This window comes from Pteronotus mesoamericanus, unplaced genomic scaffold, assembly GCF_021234165.1.
Source record: "Pteronotus mesoamericanus isolate MK-2021 breed Mesoamerican mustached bat unplaced genomic scaffold, CSHL_Meso_final contig_50, whole genome shotgun sequence".
In the NCBI taxonomy this organism is placed as follows: domain Eukaryota; kingdom Metazoa; phylum Chordata; class Mammalia; order Chiroptera; family Mormoopidae; genus Pteronotus; species Pteronotus mesoamericanus.
The window spans coordinates 42,946,325-42,962,342 of record NW_026555186.1 but is presented as its reverse complement, the minus strand read 5'-3'; the positions used below and the strand labels follow the sequence as shown (position 1 = coordinate 42,962,342).

The 16,018-nt window shown below is 32.7% G+C and overlaps 1 protein-coding gene across 1 annotated transcript in view; it reads right to left on the bottom strand.

The window, feature by feature from the left end:
* The window catches only part of SLF1 (SMC5-SMC6 complex localization factor 1), a 70,384-nt gene that overhangs the window by 30,403 nt on the left and 23,963 nt on the right, over positions 1-16,018 (bottom strand). The window contains exons 6-14 of the mRNA XM_054578285.1: positions 15,446-15,589; positions 13,665-13,811; positions 12,363-12,509; positions 11,365-11,487; positions 10,179-10,232; positions 9,042-9,200; positions 8,057-8,220; positions 4,201-4,332; positions 3,229-3,394 (exon numbers count right to left, since the gene is read on the bottom strand). Coding sequence (XP_054434260.1) covers positions 3,229-3,394; positions 4,201-4,332; positions 8,057-8,220; positions 9,042-9,200; positions 10,179-10,232; positions 11,365-11,487; positions 12,363-12,509; positions 13,665-13,811; positions 15,446-15,589 — 1,236 coding nt within the window. The remainder of the gene's footprint in view (positions 1-3,228; positions 3,395-4,200; positions 4,333-8,056; positions 8,221-9,041; positions 9,201-10,178; positions 10,233-11,364; positions 11,488-12,362; positions 12,510-13,664; positions 13,812-15,445; positions 15,590-16,018) is intronic.

Sequence of the window (16,018 nt, the reverse complement as noted above, 5' to 3'; positions counted from 1 at the left end):
TTGCTAAGTGGCCCCAGGCCTGGCACTAGCAGCAGCCAGCCTAGATTCAGAGCTTGGCTTCCCCTAGGAATCTCAAGCCCAGCACAAGTAGCAGCCATCTGCAGACTTTGGTCATTCAGGGTGGTCCCAGGCATTACACAGGTGGGGGCTGACCTTGGCCTATACCACCAGGAAAACCCCATGGTCTGTGTACCCAGTGGACAGCTACAGACCACATCAGAGCACCACCACCCTGCCTATACACAGCTCATCCACAGAAGGTAGAAGTTGGTGGTCAGTGGTCACAGCTAGGCCTTGCAACTAACTGGCCTGGGTAAATCCCTCTCATTGACCTGCCAACAGCAATCAAGACTCAACTACAAGAGGAGAGTGTACTCAACCTACGTAGAGGGCGCACAACCTCAAGTACGCAACTTGGGTGTTGGGGAGCCTGTGCCATTGGACCCTGCAGGACAACTACCACATTAGGCCATGCTATCAAGACAGGGAGTCACAGCAGCTCTACCTAATGCACAGAAACAAAAACAAGGAGGCTGCCAAAATGAAGAGACAAAGAAACATGGCCCAAAATGAAAGAACAGATCAAAACTCCAGACAAAGAATTAAACAAAATGGAAATAGGCAATCTATCAGATGCAGAGTTCAAAACACTGGTTATATGGATTTCAAGGAACTTAGTGAGGACCTCAACAGCATAAAAAACAGCAGAAACAAATGATACAATACTTGAAATAAAAAAAAAATATACAGGGAAACACCAGGAGAAGCTGAGAATCAAAGCAATAAGTTGGAACATTAGGAAGCAAAAAACAACCAATCAGAACAAGAAGAAAAAAGAATCCAAAAAACAAGGATAATGTAAGGAGCTTCTGGGACAACTACAACCTATCCAACATTCACATCATACAAGTACCACAAGGAGAAGAGAAAGAGCAAGACTGGAAGTCTATTTGAAAAAATAATAAAAGAAAACCTCCTTAATTTGGTGAAGGAAATAGACATGCCAAGTCCAGGAAGCATGGAGTCCTAAACTACATGGATGCAAAGAGGCCCACTCCAAGACACATAATTAAAATGCCAAAGATTAAAGACAGAGAATCTTAAAAGCAGCAAGAGAAAATCAGTTAGTTACCTAGAGAGGGGTTTCCATAAGGCTGCCACCGATTTCTCAAAAGAAACTTAGCAAGCTAGAAGGGATTGGCAAGAAATATTCAAAGTCATGAAAAGCAGGGACCTACAGCCAAGATTGCTCTACTGAGCAAAGCTATCATTAAGAATCAAAGGGCAGATAAAGAGCTTCCCAGACAATGAAAAAGTAATGGACTTCATCATCACCAAAACATTATTATATGGACTATTAACGGGACTAATTTAAGGAAAAAAAGAAAAACTATGAACAATAAAATGGCAAAATAAACGAATCTATCAACAACTGAATCTAAAAAAACAAACCCTGGGTAAACTAAAAGAACAGAGACAGAATCATGGATACAGAGAGCATTGTGATGGTTGCCAGATGGGAGGGCAATGTGGGGGAATGGGTGAAGATGTGAGGGATTAAGAAGTACAAATAGGCAGCTACAGAATAGCTGTGGGGATGTAAAATACAGTATAGGAATGGAGCAGCTGAAGAACTTATATGCATAGCCCATGGACATGAACAATTGTGCCCACAGTAGGGGGATTGCCGGAGGGAGCAAGGGTGCTGGGTGGACAGGGGCAAAGAGGTAAAAATTAGGACAACTGTAATAGCATAATCAATAAATATAATTAAAAATAAGTAAATTAAAAAATATAAACGACAGGGTAAAAAACATATAGAGAAGGTGAAATATAAGTTTAACTGGAACTTAAAAGGAGAGGAGAGAAAATGGACCAGGGGAATTATTAGAATAGAAATTATATATGAATTTCCCTTAATATTAAGGTAGAATAGACTTATGACATTTGACAACAGAGGTGTCTACCTTAACTACTTTGCTTACTATTCCTGAAAAAAAAATTACATAGCTACAATTTAACAATTTATCAGTCATGAATGATAAATGGCATCACTATATACAAAACAGAAACTGTTACAAAAACAAAACAAAAACACAATAAATGAACAAATTCACAAAGTAGATTCAGAAGAGTTAATCAGAACAATTATCAAGCTTGAGCTAATAGGTGATAGAGAACACTGTAAAATAGTGGGAACACATGTGGCCCCTAATCTTATATGGGGTCAAAAAGAAAAATTCAGATAATTTCAGAAAGCAGATATCATATAGGGCTCATTCTTTAACCAAAATTCAGTTAGAAATTAACAACAAAAGCACAAACAAAATACATTAACAGTAATAAAACCCATCCATTTAGAATTTGTAAAACACTCTTAAAACTTATTGGATCACAAGGGAATTCATTATTGAAAATAAAAACTACTGTTTAAAAAAACCAATAAAAGCAACCAGAAGTATCAAAAACCTGTGGAATAGATCTCAAAGTGTATTTAAAAGGCAGTTTATACTAAGTGTATATATTGGAAATAAAGACCAAAAAGAAAAACACCCAAACATTCAAGTAGAAGAGATAGTAATTGTAAAAATATGAGCAGACATTAATGAAGTTAACACAAAAAAGTAGATAATAAAGTCCCAAAGACAGATTGTTTGAAAAGGAGAAACGTAACTAATATTTAAAACGCACTCAAATCATGACACAGTATATTACTATACACTTTACATATTTTACTATATGTAACTTTCCCAACTACCCTTCAGATAGCTAATACACTAAAATCACTGTGTTAAATTTCTAATGACAGGCAAAAATCTACCTGCAAAGAAACAGTTCATAAAATCACTCAATATCCAGAAAGGTAGTTTTAAAAACAAGTAGGAATTCTTATTAGCACACAAAAAAATTGTATAAAATCACAGATTCCTTGAGAATAGAAATGTACAAAAGTAAAAATCTAAAATGACAAGTAACTATAGATTTCTTATCATAAAAGACCAAATAACTGTCTCTACCTCCTACATCTAATGAGAGAGGACAAATAAATGAGTCTCCAAAATACCTTTTATCTTAAAACTACACAAACTAAATAGAAAATGATGATATATTCAGGTTCATTTTAATTCTTTTCAAGTAATTCAAAAAATACAGAGAAGAAAAAATGCATAATTCAAAGGTGTTCTTTTTCCATATAGAATTATTCACTTGTAAATTAATCCTACTTACATCATTAGACTTGCATTTTTCCTTGTGAGAATATATAGTCCACTCCAAAAGCATATTTACTTGTTTGGTGAAAAGACCAGAGGTCTCACTTCCTGACCAGAAGATTTCAAGGAGAATTGCTTTTCCTGTTATTTTCAGACTCTGAGAATCTGACCAGTCATACAACCTAATGAAAATATGAACAAAAAGTATATATTTATGGCCAATTTGATAACTACAGTTATTAGGTATAGTATCTTGCCAGTAGACAAAAAAAAAAAAAAAAAAAAAAAAAATTCAGCAATTTCTGAATACAGAAATGTCATAATACATAACAACAATAATATACACTTCTAATAAAGGACAAAATACAAAAAATGGCCTGAGTTCAACATAATCACCAGCAAGTACACAAAGTAAAATAACTATGCTTCATAGCATGAATATTACAGATTTAGTGTTAAAACCTAGTATTACATTTTACTTAAGCATTCAATTACCAAAGAATTCAAAAATATATAAATCATGAAAAATAAAAACACTCTCACCTTTCGAAATGTGCAAGTTAGTGAAGAATAAAAATGTGAACTAAGGATACATAAGAAGAGTATTAAATCTCTACTGCCACTGAAGGACTGTGTCTAGAAAATGTCTTAAAAATAAAGCTAAACTAAAAAACTAGGTGACTTTTTAAAAAACGTTTATAGCCCTGGCTGGTGGGGTTCAGTGGACTGAGTAGCTGGCCTGCGAACCAAAGCATCACCAGTCTGATTCCCAATCAGAGCACACGCCTGGGTTGTGGGCCAGGTCCCCAGTAGGGGGCATGTGAGAGGCAACCACACATTGATGTTTCTCTCCCTCTCTCCCTCCCTCCCCCTCTTAAAATAAATAAAACAAAAAAACAAAAAACGTATATAAATGATTAGAAAAATAGTACATAAAACAATATAAACATAGAAAAATGTGGGGTGTTTTTTTGTAATTAAAACTTACCTTTGACTCAGATGTCGTACTTCACTTTCAACTAAATTAAAAAAGAACTTGAGCAGTGTCAGGTGGAGTACCTTAGGGCCAATAATATTTTCCGAAATTTGATGACAAAAACTTTCATTGAAAAGGCAAGACCTGAAATACATGAACCCAACAAAAATACAAGCCATTTATTAAGTAATTTTTGGATGAAGTTTTTTTTTTTCCAAGTATTACTAGATTTTTAGTGAAATTTGTTTTAAAAAAATTTTAAGCAAATTCCATAACTATTAATGTTTTCTTCCTTTAAAATTTCAGCCATGTCAAGTATTTCATAATACTAAATTTTTAATACAGATTTAATTTCTCTATTTTTCAATGACTGTAACATTTAACAATCATCTGGTATTCTCCTTTTGTTCTCTTTATATCACTGGTAAAGAATAAAACATAATGAATTCCATTAAACCCTTAATTTGGATGGCCAGCTATACTCTCAACTTATAACTCCCCATAACCATCCTCTTACTCAAGATAATTTTCTTTTTCATTTAGTAAAATAAAAGTCATTTTAGGGCTATTTTTTAAAGTTCTAAAAGTTCAAAATTTATTTTCTTTCTATCTTCTATAGTAGTCCTGTCCAACAAAATGTTCCGAGATAATGGATATGCCCTATTAAAATGTGGCTTGTGCAAAAGATTACTAAGAACTCTAGGTAACAATATTTATTACATTTTCTTCCAACTTCATTATCAATTATATTAACAATATACTTGTAACTTTCTACTGCTTTCTCTACCTTCCCCATCTTCTTTTTGTATACCACATTTACAAGTTAGGAAGGTCCTCAATAGCTATTAAATTTAACATTTCATTTAATATTCGTATCTGTTCTAGAAGATCCTCCATGCTCAGATTCAGTTATTCAGTTTACCTAAAAATTACCAGAGATGGCTACCACAGTATTTTTTCTTGTCTAAAAATGTGTATTATAAAATATTTCAAATACATTAAAAAGTAGACTAATATCATCCAGCTCATCTACACCCCAACCACTTCCCTAAGCTATTTCCTCACATCCCCAATAAACCTAATTATTTTGAATTAAAATCTAAATATTTGTTTACCAAAAAATCTACTCTTGCCCTGGCCAGTGTGGCTCATCATTTGGTTGGAGAATCATCTCATGCACCAAAAGGTCATTGGTTTGATTCCCAGCCAGGGAACATATCTAAGTTGTGAGTTTGATCTCCAGGTTGGGGTGCATATGGGAGGCAACCGATCGATATTTCTCTCTCACATGGATGTGTTTCTCTCTCTCCCCCTCCCTCCTTCCCCCTCTCTAAAAATCAATGAACATGTCAAATGAGAATTTTTAAAAAATATTTTTTAAAATTTTATTTATTTTTTTAGACAAGCTGGGAAAGGAGAGAAGAAGAGAGGGAGAGAAACATCGATGTGTGGTTGCCTCTCACATGCCTCCTTACTGGGGACCTGGCCACAACCCAGGCATGTGCCTTGAGTGGGAATCTAACAGGTGGCCCTTTGGTTTGCAGGCTGGCACTCAATCCACTGAGCCACACCAGTTAGGGCAAAAAAAAATTTTTAATTTATTTTAAAAAAATCTACTTTTAAGGTGTCGAAATGTCATTTCCTGTAGCTTCAATTAATTCATCCAAATATTTAATAAACCTTTTTTATGTTCTAGGTTTTATATTATGCCCTGAGGTTAAAGATGCTTAAAAGTGATCATCTACTGTTAAAAAAGTCAAAGGCTGACATCAGTACGAAGTAACTCAATGGAAATGGCCAAGATTTAGGAAGTGGCACCTGAGCTGCATTTTAAATCATAAGAAAGAGCTAGACAGATACTTGGGGCAGTGGCAAGAATGAGGTATATATAGGCAGAGAATAGCTAAGAGCTAAGGCATAAGAAACGGAAAATAGTTTAGTCACTGAACACATTTGGGAAAACAATGAAGATGAGAACAGATGTAAGAGGTCTGTCCAGAGGTATCCAGCCATGTAATGTGAAAAAGAGACATTTATTGAAAAAGAAACAAGAAACCCTGTACATAGGACAATGGTGCCTCAGAGCCCTTCAAAGTAGGCACCTTGAGACCCTACACAGTTCTCCCAGTCACCATCAAGCTGCCTCATCTTATTTTCCTGAATCTCATCGATGGTCTGAAACCTCTTCCCTTCCAAAGGTGATTTTAGTTTGAGGGAAAGCCGGAAGTTGCAGGGCACCAAACTTGGTTTGTAGGCTGGTGGCTGAGTCACCTGGATGATTTGATGTTTCACAAAAATACTCTGAAGGAGATGTGATGCAAGAGAGAGAGCACTGTTGTGATGAAGCTACCTATCACCAGTTGCCCATAGCTGCAGCCTTCTGAATCATCCAAACAGTTTCCGTGAAGGAATGTTCAAGCTTAAAGCAAAATTTGATGCAGATTCATTGCTCTTCTTGCTCAGTGATTTTGAATTCGATGGCCACACAACACACATGCTCACTCAATGTCTACTGCCCACATTGACCAGTACAGTAAAGTCAACATTGGTCATGCATGCACATTCCAGTCCATTCTCCTTGGCTACCAGGTTACATCAATATGGTGCAAACTGTTCCTGTTATATTAACAATGGTTGGACTTTTTCTGGATAGACCTCGTATAGAGGGGCTAAATCATGAAGGGTCTTACATGTTTTACTAAGGAATTTAAACTGTCTCCTATAGATGGTACGTGAGTTAGAGAAGGACTTGTACCTGGGAAATGACAAGATCAGTTTACTTTCAAAGATAAAGGGAAAATAGTGAAATTGAGATCAACAAAGCAGGTATTGCAATAGTTTACATGAAAAGCAATGAGGGATTTTAAAGTAAAGGCAGTGACAGATTTGCAAATTAGGAAGATGTCAGCTGCATAATCCATATATCTTCATATCCTATACCTATGTTGGGCTAATGCTGTTGTGTTAGAATTGTGTTTATATCCCAGTCACCTTAAAAAGTGCAGGAACTGTTTTTTATATTTATTTTCTTATCCCTGAAATGTAGTACAGTGCCCAGCTCCCACTAAGTACTCAATAAACATTGAAAAGACTGTTTATTGACAAAGAATGTTGAAAGAATGAGTAAATGCATGGTAGCTAGCAGTCTGCTCTCTTCACAACACTACACATCACAACATTATAATCTCAAATTGATAACCAAAGGTCTAGACTTTGCTTGTCAAGTATTCTTTCTGTCACTACTATGGACCCCCTAAAACTGATCACCTGGATAAAAAGAAAGTACTTCCCACACAAAGGAAGGCTATCAGAACAGAGATCTATCAGAAAGGAATGGGAAAAACATTAGTTCTGTCTGGGAGAAAGGTGAAACAGGAAGGAATTCTAGAAAGAGTAACACCTGTAAGAGAAATGAAACAGCATCTAGATGACAGCATGTGCAGAGGCAAAGGGATGACATATTTAGGAAACAGTAAGTTCAGTTTCAAAGTTCAAATTACCAGATGAAAAAATACAACACTGAAATAGATATTGATGTTGATATGCATATTCAATAAATTAATTTTAACTTTTTAAAACAATATGCAAACTTAACATTTTGTAAAAATAAAAACAAATAATAATTTGGCTTTCCTGTAAATCCATTTTATGCATTCAATAGACATTTATTTTTTAAATAAACTGATGGACAAACATGACCAATTTCGATGGGGCGTTTACTATAAAAGTTTTGTAATAAATACAACACAAGCATTCTACATTCACACACATGTTAAATTCTCAAAGACATGTATTATACTTCTTTCATGAATAAAAAAGCATAACAACTACTAAGTTAAATTAAATCCTTACATGTGAAATCCCTTACCTGATAAGCACTTCTATTAGAGACCATGCTCCTTTCGTACAGGTTGGACACTGAAACAATTCTAAGTAATATCTTGACATGGCTGGGGACTTCCAAGGAGGATGTAGGTGAAGAAGAGCTGACAATATATGAAAGTATCGACCAGAAAACGTATCTATGTTATCCTATTATTTAAAAATAAACAAACAAATAAAACGCTATAGCCAAAAGTATAGTTTTACAAGCTAATTCAGTCTAAGACTATAACCCTGGCCTAACTTTCTCGCTAAATATATGTGTTTGGACAAAGATCAGATGAAAGTATCATATTTAGCTAATTAAATACAACAAAGAGAGTCATACTCTAAATATGTATCTACACATTAAATCATCCCAGCTTTTGGGACTAACCTGTATGAAATGTCCATTTTACTTTTATTGATTATAGTGAGATTGAGAGTTTTTAAATGTGACCTGAAAGGAACTAAAGGTAAGAAATTTTCATGCAACATTCTTATCACCAACATTAGTCTGACATAGCTTTCATCTGCTATTTCTTCAAATTGGCACCTAGATGGTGAACACAATTAGAATTACATTTGAAAAACTGTTCCTATTGGTTTTCACAGTTTAGAAAGTATATTGTCTATCTAGACTATAAATAAACATGATTATTATCAATGTACTAAAGGAGTGCTTTACCACATGGCATCCTAGATCATTGTAGTTTAATTTTCACATTGGCTACTTTACTACCATGGGAAAAAAAATCAGATACATTTTATCCAAGATAAAATTATCTTGGAAATTCTGATAAAATATTAAGTTAAAAGCACTCAGAGTAATCCCTAGTAAATAGTTTAAAACCAGAAGAGAAATGATAATAAATGGGTATCACATTTCTTATTAAAATGAGGGAAGAAGTAATGAAAAGAGAAAATAAGCTGTAAACATACAAGAAATAAAAAATGTTCATATTTAACATTCCTTGAAACATTGTTCTTACCTGTAGAATATTCTCTAGAAGAGCATGAAGAAGACATACAGGAGGGATATAATGTGCTTGCAAAGAGGAAAGTTCTTCAATGGCTTCTTTAAAAAACTGGCCTTCTATGAGACTTTCTATTAAATTTAGTACACCTCTGGGAAATTCAGTATTTTTTACCTAAGAAAGGAAAGATTCTATGACTAAAAGATAAGGGTAAAATTCTGGGATCAAATCTTGACCTATCAAAGAGCTGTAATCTCATTTATATAAAATGATGATAAATCCCGCCTTTACAACTTCATAGGATTGTTACTTGATTCAAAAAGAATTATTTATATAAATGTGTTTTACAACTTTAAGGCATTGCAAAAATATATTACTGCTTTATTTCTTATTCTCTGTTGCCTCACACAGTAAGAGGAAATCCTATCTCTAAAAGAAAACCTTAAAAGGCATTTGTAATGTCTGACTGAAAATGAGGAAACATAAGACAGAGCTACAACTATACATAATTCATAGGTGCAAAATTATTTTTTTATCTTTCTTTTAAACCTATAAGCAAACAATGCCTATTAAGATATATTAAATACATTAAAATTCATCAAGCACCATCAATATTTTCAGAAAGTAACAACTGCTATAATAATCATAAAATCACTCTGAGGGTAGACATTAATGTAGTAGTAAGAGTTCCAGGAAATACATTCCCCTTGGTCAAAATATTTTTTAACATTAAAAGTAACTACTTTGAACTAGTCAAGAATCAAAAATACTTTAAAAGACTACATGTAATAACACAATCATTTTAAAGAAATGAATAATTGAACAGAGGAAATATAAATTTGTAAATATATTAAAACTTTAATCTAGAAGTACTAATTATAAAAGCTATAAAATGAGAGAAAAGGGATATAAAACTCACCTGTGATAAGCACAAGGTAAGTTTTTAACTCTTAATATTAGTTTTTACTATCATAAATTTTTTTTAAGCATAACAGTATTTTTAGTTTTGATTTCTAATAAGAGAAACTACATTTAAAATTTAATAGGAAGCTTTGTTGTGCTGCCAAGACATTCCTTTATATCAAATAACTAAAAATGACAAAACACAAAGCTTCATTTTTGCCCTGTTACCACCCTACTCCATGCCCTCACCTCCACGTTGTATACTGGTTGCTTATCCATTCTAATGCAGCTGTATCTGATAGCCTACAAAAGAGCAATCATATAATTAAAATTAAACATTTTTGGTTAAAAAAATACATTTCAGCTTACGAACTTTGGCCAAACTTGTAAAACAGATTCCGGAAGATGTTATTAATATCTAATGGATCTGATAGTCATGTTTGCTCAGGCTAGGGGTGTCTATCATTTTAGGGTAGTGGTACTCTGACTAGTATGAACATTCTCTATTTACTCCTTCTAAATTAAAATAAATTAAAAGGTAAAGTCATATTTACTTTGAAGACCTTGAGAGGTCCACTCTCCTTAGTATTCTAATAATTAGAAATATAAATGGGAAGAACATTTTGTATAAGAGTCCATAGAAAAAAAAAATGTAGCCATGTTTTCTATGTAATCACATACAAACCTCTACTGTTAAAAAATACCTATAACTGTATATTTGTTTAAAATATTAAAATAGAAAAATATCTGCAACAAATACAGAGATACTATCCTGATTATATAAAAAGCTAAAATGTTTACCAAATCACAATTCTTCTTGAATTCAACAGAGAACAGAGGCCTTAGTGCAATCAACTGAACTGGAATAGAAGATAGGAGTCTTTAAGGACATAGGACATCAGCACGGATTTTTCTGAGACAGAGCATGGGAGAAAGAGGAGGCCTCCATTAAAGAGGGTAAGAAAACTTCAGCTAAAATTTTTCACCACTAGCTAAAGGTCAAGTGAGGGTTGCATGAGAGAAAAGAACCCCTGAGAATTGAAGACCTAAGGGGAGGCTGCAGTCAATGGCAGGATCTTCTCCATGGATTTCACTAAGTGCTCACACAAAAGAAAGGAGACAGGAAGGGAAACTAAAGAAATCTTCCCTCTAGGTGAAGGCCCGGGCAAGGTGAACAAACAGCAGTTGCCATAGGAAAGGCAGCAAAACCTGTTACAAATGATCTGTAATCATGGAGGTATAAAAGGCAAAGAATTCAGCATATTTACTAATTGGCCAAAGAGGATACTGTTCGTAACTAATGAACTAAGAAAACTGTTTTAAGACATATTAAACATAATGAGTCCATTTATTATTACTATTATTATTATTATATTTTGGTTACGTTAGAGAAAAATAGGAAACTATATAAAATTTTTAGTATGCCAAGTTCTACCTGAGCTCTATATATGTGCTTCCTTAAGGCATTTTTTATTTCAACAATATCCACATCTGTCCTGATATCCTTGGTTTTTGAGTCTTTGGCATGATCAGCAAAAACAGGAATCTTCATTTCTTTCTGCATGGAAAGAAATGGAAAAGTACTTTAGACAATGCACAATAGATAGTGTCAACACAAATGATTAATTAGTATGACAGTGGACAATGTAGTTCAAGAACACATTTATGCAAAGATCCTTACAATAATATTACATAAAGATTACACAATGAAATTAAAAAGTTTTAAAAAGCAAACATTTTGATTTGGAAAATTTTATCTGATATTTACATATGTATTTTCTTAAGGTATTTTTCATTTTAGCCTGTCCTAAATCTTTCCTAGAACCTTTCTTTTGTTTCTTTGTCACACAAAACATGATCCATTATTCTTTACCTTCATCATTAACTGAAGAGCCTCCTGAATACATTTACATTAACATGCTGTGGTTTAAGTTGTAAAATAGGTTATATGCTACGAAAATTACCTCAAGAATGATCCCATTTAAAAGAAAACCTATCTTATTAAAATGGTCTCTATTACACTAGAAAAGAGAAAGATAAAATCCAAGCATTAGATCAGAATGTGTTACCCAAACTACACACACGTTGTCTTAAGGTACTTTTCATTTTAAGAATTTTAGCCTTTTTTTTTTGTTTCTTTCTTTCTGTTACATTTAGGAGAAACAAAATGTATTTCAATAACATGATTATTAACTCAAATTTCTTTGCGTATACATGTAAAAATACTTTCGTTGCGAAGCAAAATTAATTATAACATTAATTATGTGTATCATACCAGATTAACTCAAGGTTTTTTAATACGGTGTGCAGGTTATATTTAACACAGCAAGCAATCATAAAAGACAGACTACTTATATCTACACTATACTAGGGAAGAGCCAGAAAAAAACAAAAACCCCCCAAAACTGTTTAGCTTAGCTTACAAAGTTTTACCTGGTCTCGATATGTGTGCTCTCTTAAGGTACTTTTAAATCTGTCATGTTTGATGTCCTTCTTGGAATCTCTTTCTTTTTCTCTTTTGCCTTTTTTCCTCAAAGTGTAACTCCTTTGAATGTCTTCATCTTTTTTCTTAATTTCCTTCTACATGTATTTAGACCACAATTAAACAATTGTCAACATGAATGTTATAAAATCCAAATAAACTTAAGACAAGTGTAATACATTTAAAAAAATATAATAAGAGTTATATACAATAGGAAATCTCATCCACTCTTGGAGGTGGTATCCCTTAAGTAAAATATTTTGGAAAACAGTTGGATATTACCTAGCACTGTTGAACATGCAAAGTCCTTATAGCCCACCATACATATGAGTTCTACTTCTAGGAATATATCCTATGCTAGAGAAACTCTTGAACATGTATGTAAGAAAATGTTCACTCTGTTTCCCTGGCTGGTATGGCTCAGGTGGCTGGAGCACTGTCTCAAAAGCTGAAAGATCATGGGTTCAATTCCCAGTCAGGACATGTGCCTAGGTTTCAGCTCAGTTCCAGGTCAGGGAGTGTCTAGGAGGCACCCAATAGATGTTTCTCTCTCACATTCATGTTTCTCTCTCTATCCTTCTCTTCCCCTTTCTTAAAAAATCAACAAGTGTGCCTGGGTGAGAATGAATGAATGAATGAATGAATGAATAAATAAAATTTTTAAAAAATTCTCACACTACTTATGGTAGAGATGTTCATAATTGTAAAAACCATCCAATCAATCAAATACAGACCGACAAAAAGAAACCCAAAACTTCCAGTGGTAAAATAGACAGAAGATAAATTGTGAAAAATTATACATATCAGAAAAAAAAAAGCACATTAAAGAAGGCTTATAAATACCATGAACTTTAAAAAAAAAGAAGTTCATTAACAGGCAAAATGAAAGGGGATACATTGTTAGAGATACATATCATTAGGGACACAGCAACTGCTGGTAAAACTATAATGAAAAACAAGAAAATAAAATCAATTCTAAGACAGAGATTATCAACTGTTAAGAGGAAGAAAAGCTGATGCAGTGTGGAAATAACACACACACACAGGGTCTTACAAAATTGGAATACTCTATATTTTAACCTAGCTGGTGAGTTAACATAGTACTCATTTTTGTATTCTTTTAAAAACTGTACATAAATGCTTTATAAACACTTTTGTACATATAATTAAAAACAATTTTAATGATTGACATATTTGGTAAATTTAGAAAAGAACTGTAAAATAAACATTATTTTTCATTTAGAAGCTCTTACCTGATTTCTATCTGTGTGCTTTCCTAAAGCTTTCCTTGTTTTAATAAATTTCAAATCTTTACTGGACTCTCTGAATTTTTCTTTTTTGTGATGTTCAGTGAAAACAGAACTAACGGTAACATCTTCATCATGATTTTGAATTTTTTTCTGCATGTTTATAAAAATATTTTAGTTAGACTGCACGTTAGCCATACCTCAACACAACCAAAGCAAGTCACAACAGAAAAACCAACTCAGGAAGGTAGGTTTTGTAAAATGTACATATGAAATTAAATACAGTAAAAAGCTCTGTGAATTATATTACATCATAGTTTTACTATGAAGCAGAAAAATGCAAATTTTTAGTTCACAAAGGCTTACACTGTGTTTACATATACATTTAATTAGATGCTTTAATTTTATAAACTTAATCATTCTGGGAATCTCTGTTTTTTCTATATTTGTCATATGATTAGTCAAACAGAATATAGTTATCTTCATTATTTTACATTCCCAAATGTTTGTAAAAACATTCAGGCTGTAGATCAAATAGAATCTTGATATTATTAGGCATATCAAATGAAACATCTCAAGAAAATCATTTTACAGAACACAGGTATAATAACATTAAACAGAGTATGGGTATCACACACTATATTGTTTATTATATTAAGATATTTATTTTTAAGAATACAAATTTCTACATGAATTTTACCTATAGCCTCAAGTCCTAAAAGGAGTTCAAGGTGCATACAGTTGTATTTTAATAAGTTCTATTTTTCCTGAAATCTCCTTTTGAGTCTTATGTTAAATAAAAAAATAAATTTATTTTAATAACTCCATCATCCCTTTCTGCATTAAAAAAATTTTATGTTGCAGTTTACAGTAACTATTGCAGCAGACACATCAACTCAAGAAATCTCTTCTTAATACCATGTATACGTAGTTAATCATAGAAAATAGTAGTCTTCCAAGTCACATAAGTATCAATTATACTTTGGAAAAGCCAGAAAAAAAATGCAAAAATATTTTAAACTCTTAGAAAGTTTTATCTAATCTCTCCATATAAAATTCCTTAAAGTACCGTTCAGTTTATGAAAGTCCAAATTGGTCCTAGAATTCTCTTTGTAAAATTTTTGACAGGTACAGTAAAAACAAAATATATTTTTAATTCCTTTCTGGTCACATCTAAAAACATTTTAGTTTAGACTAAGTAATAATAATTACTAGGCTAATGATTTGGTAAATGAACTCAATAGTCTGTTCCATAAAACACAGTAAGAAATTGAACTAACCATGCCTTTTTCGATTGCTGCTATTTAAAAATTTTTACTTGAGAGCTATGTTATGTGCTGTCTTAAGGTACTTTTCATCTTCAAGTTCAAAGTCCCTCCTGTTTTTTGTTTTACATTTAAATCAAAATAGAATTCATTTGTGTCATTTAAAAAAACTGTTCTATATTCATATGAATTATGAATATACATAGTGCTGATACAAATCCTTTATGAGACACATTATATTAATAGAGAAGAGTGCTAAGTAATTACCATGTGTTTAGAATATATTCTGTATTAGGAACTATATTTCTATATGCATGTATGCATTATTTCACAAAGAATCTCAACACAGAGGCAATAGGGCAATATTGTAATATGCTCAAATCACAGTCTTTAAAATACAGCTGGGTTCAAATACTAGTTCTATGATTCCAAAATTCGTTATTTCTACCAAATATTACCTCTTAAGCAATTCTATAAGAACCAGCAATGTACTTTTTTTTTTTTAAGCCAATAAAGTTTTACCTGGGTTCTATACATGGTCTCTCGGAAGGCATTTTTCATTTCAAGAAAACCCGTATTTTTCCTGAAATCTTTGTTTTTTCCTTGACTGCTATGTTTAATCCAAACAGAGCTGGTTTGGGAATCTTCATCATTTTGAATATCTTTCTGTGTGTATGTAAAAATGGTTTAAACAATCAATTAAGTATAATTTTAACCAACATAACTGTACTTTTTATGGTATTCAACTCTATCTATAACTGTAAGATACTTTGGCAGCCAAACAAGTAGGTGAAATGCACTCTCCCAATTAAAGATTATTAAACTTTTTGAATTTTTTCAGGGAAAAGAAATCATTACAACAAAGGTTCTGAATAGTAGAGTGATTTCTGTGCATCTCAAGAAAATCTAATACCTTGTTGGTCTAGTAACAATCAATACTTTTTATAAATAATCATTAACAAAATGACTTTATCTAGTCCCTGTGCAAGTTCAAGTTACAATCTAGATAAAAATTTTCAGATTATAGATTACTGGGGCAGTAATACTTATACTGTTAGAAGTATTCTCACATTATTTTTCAGTTTTTTACTGATA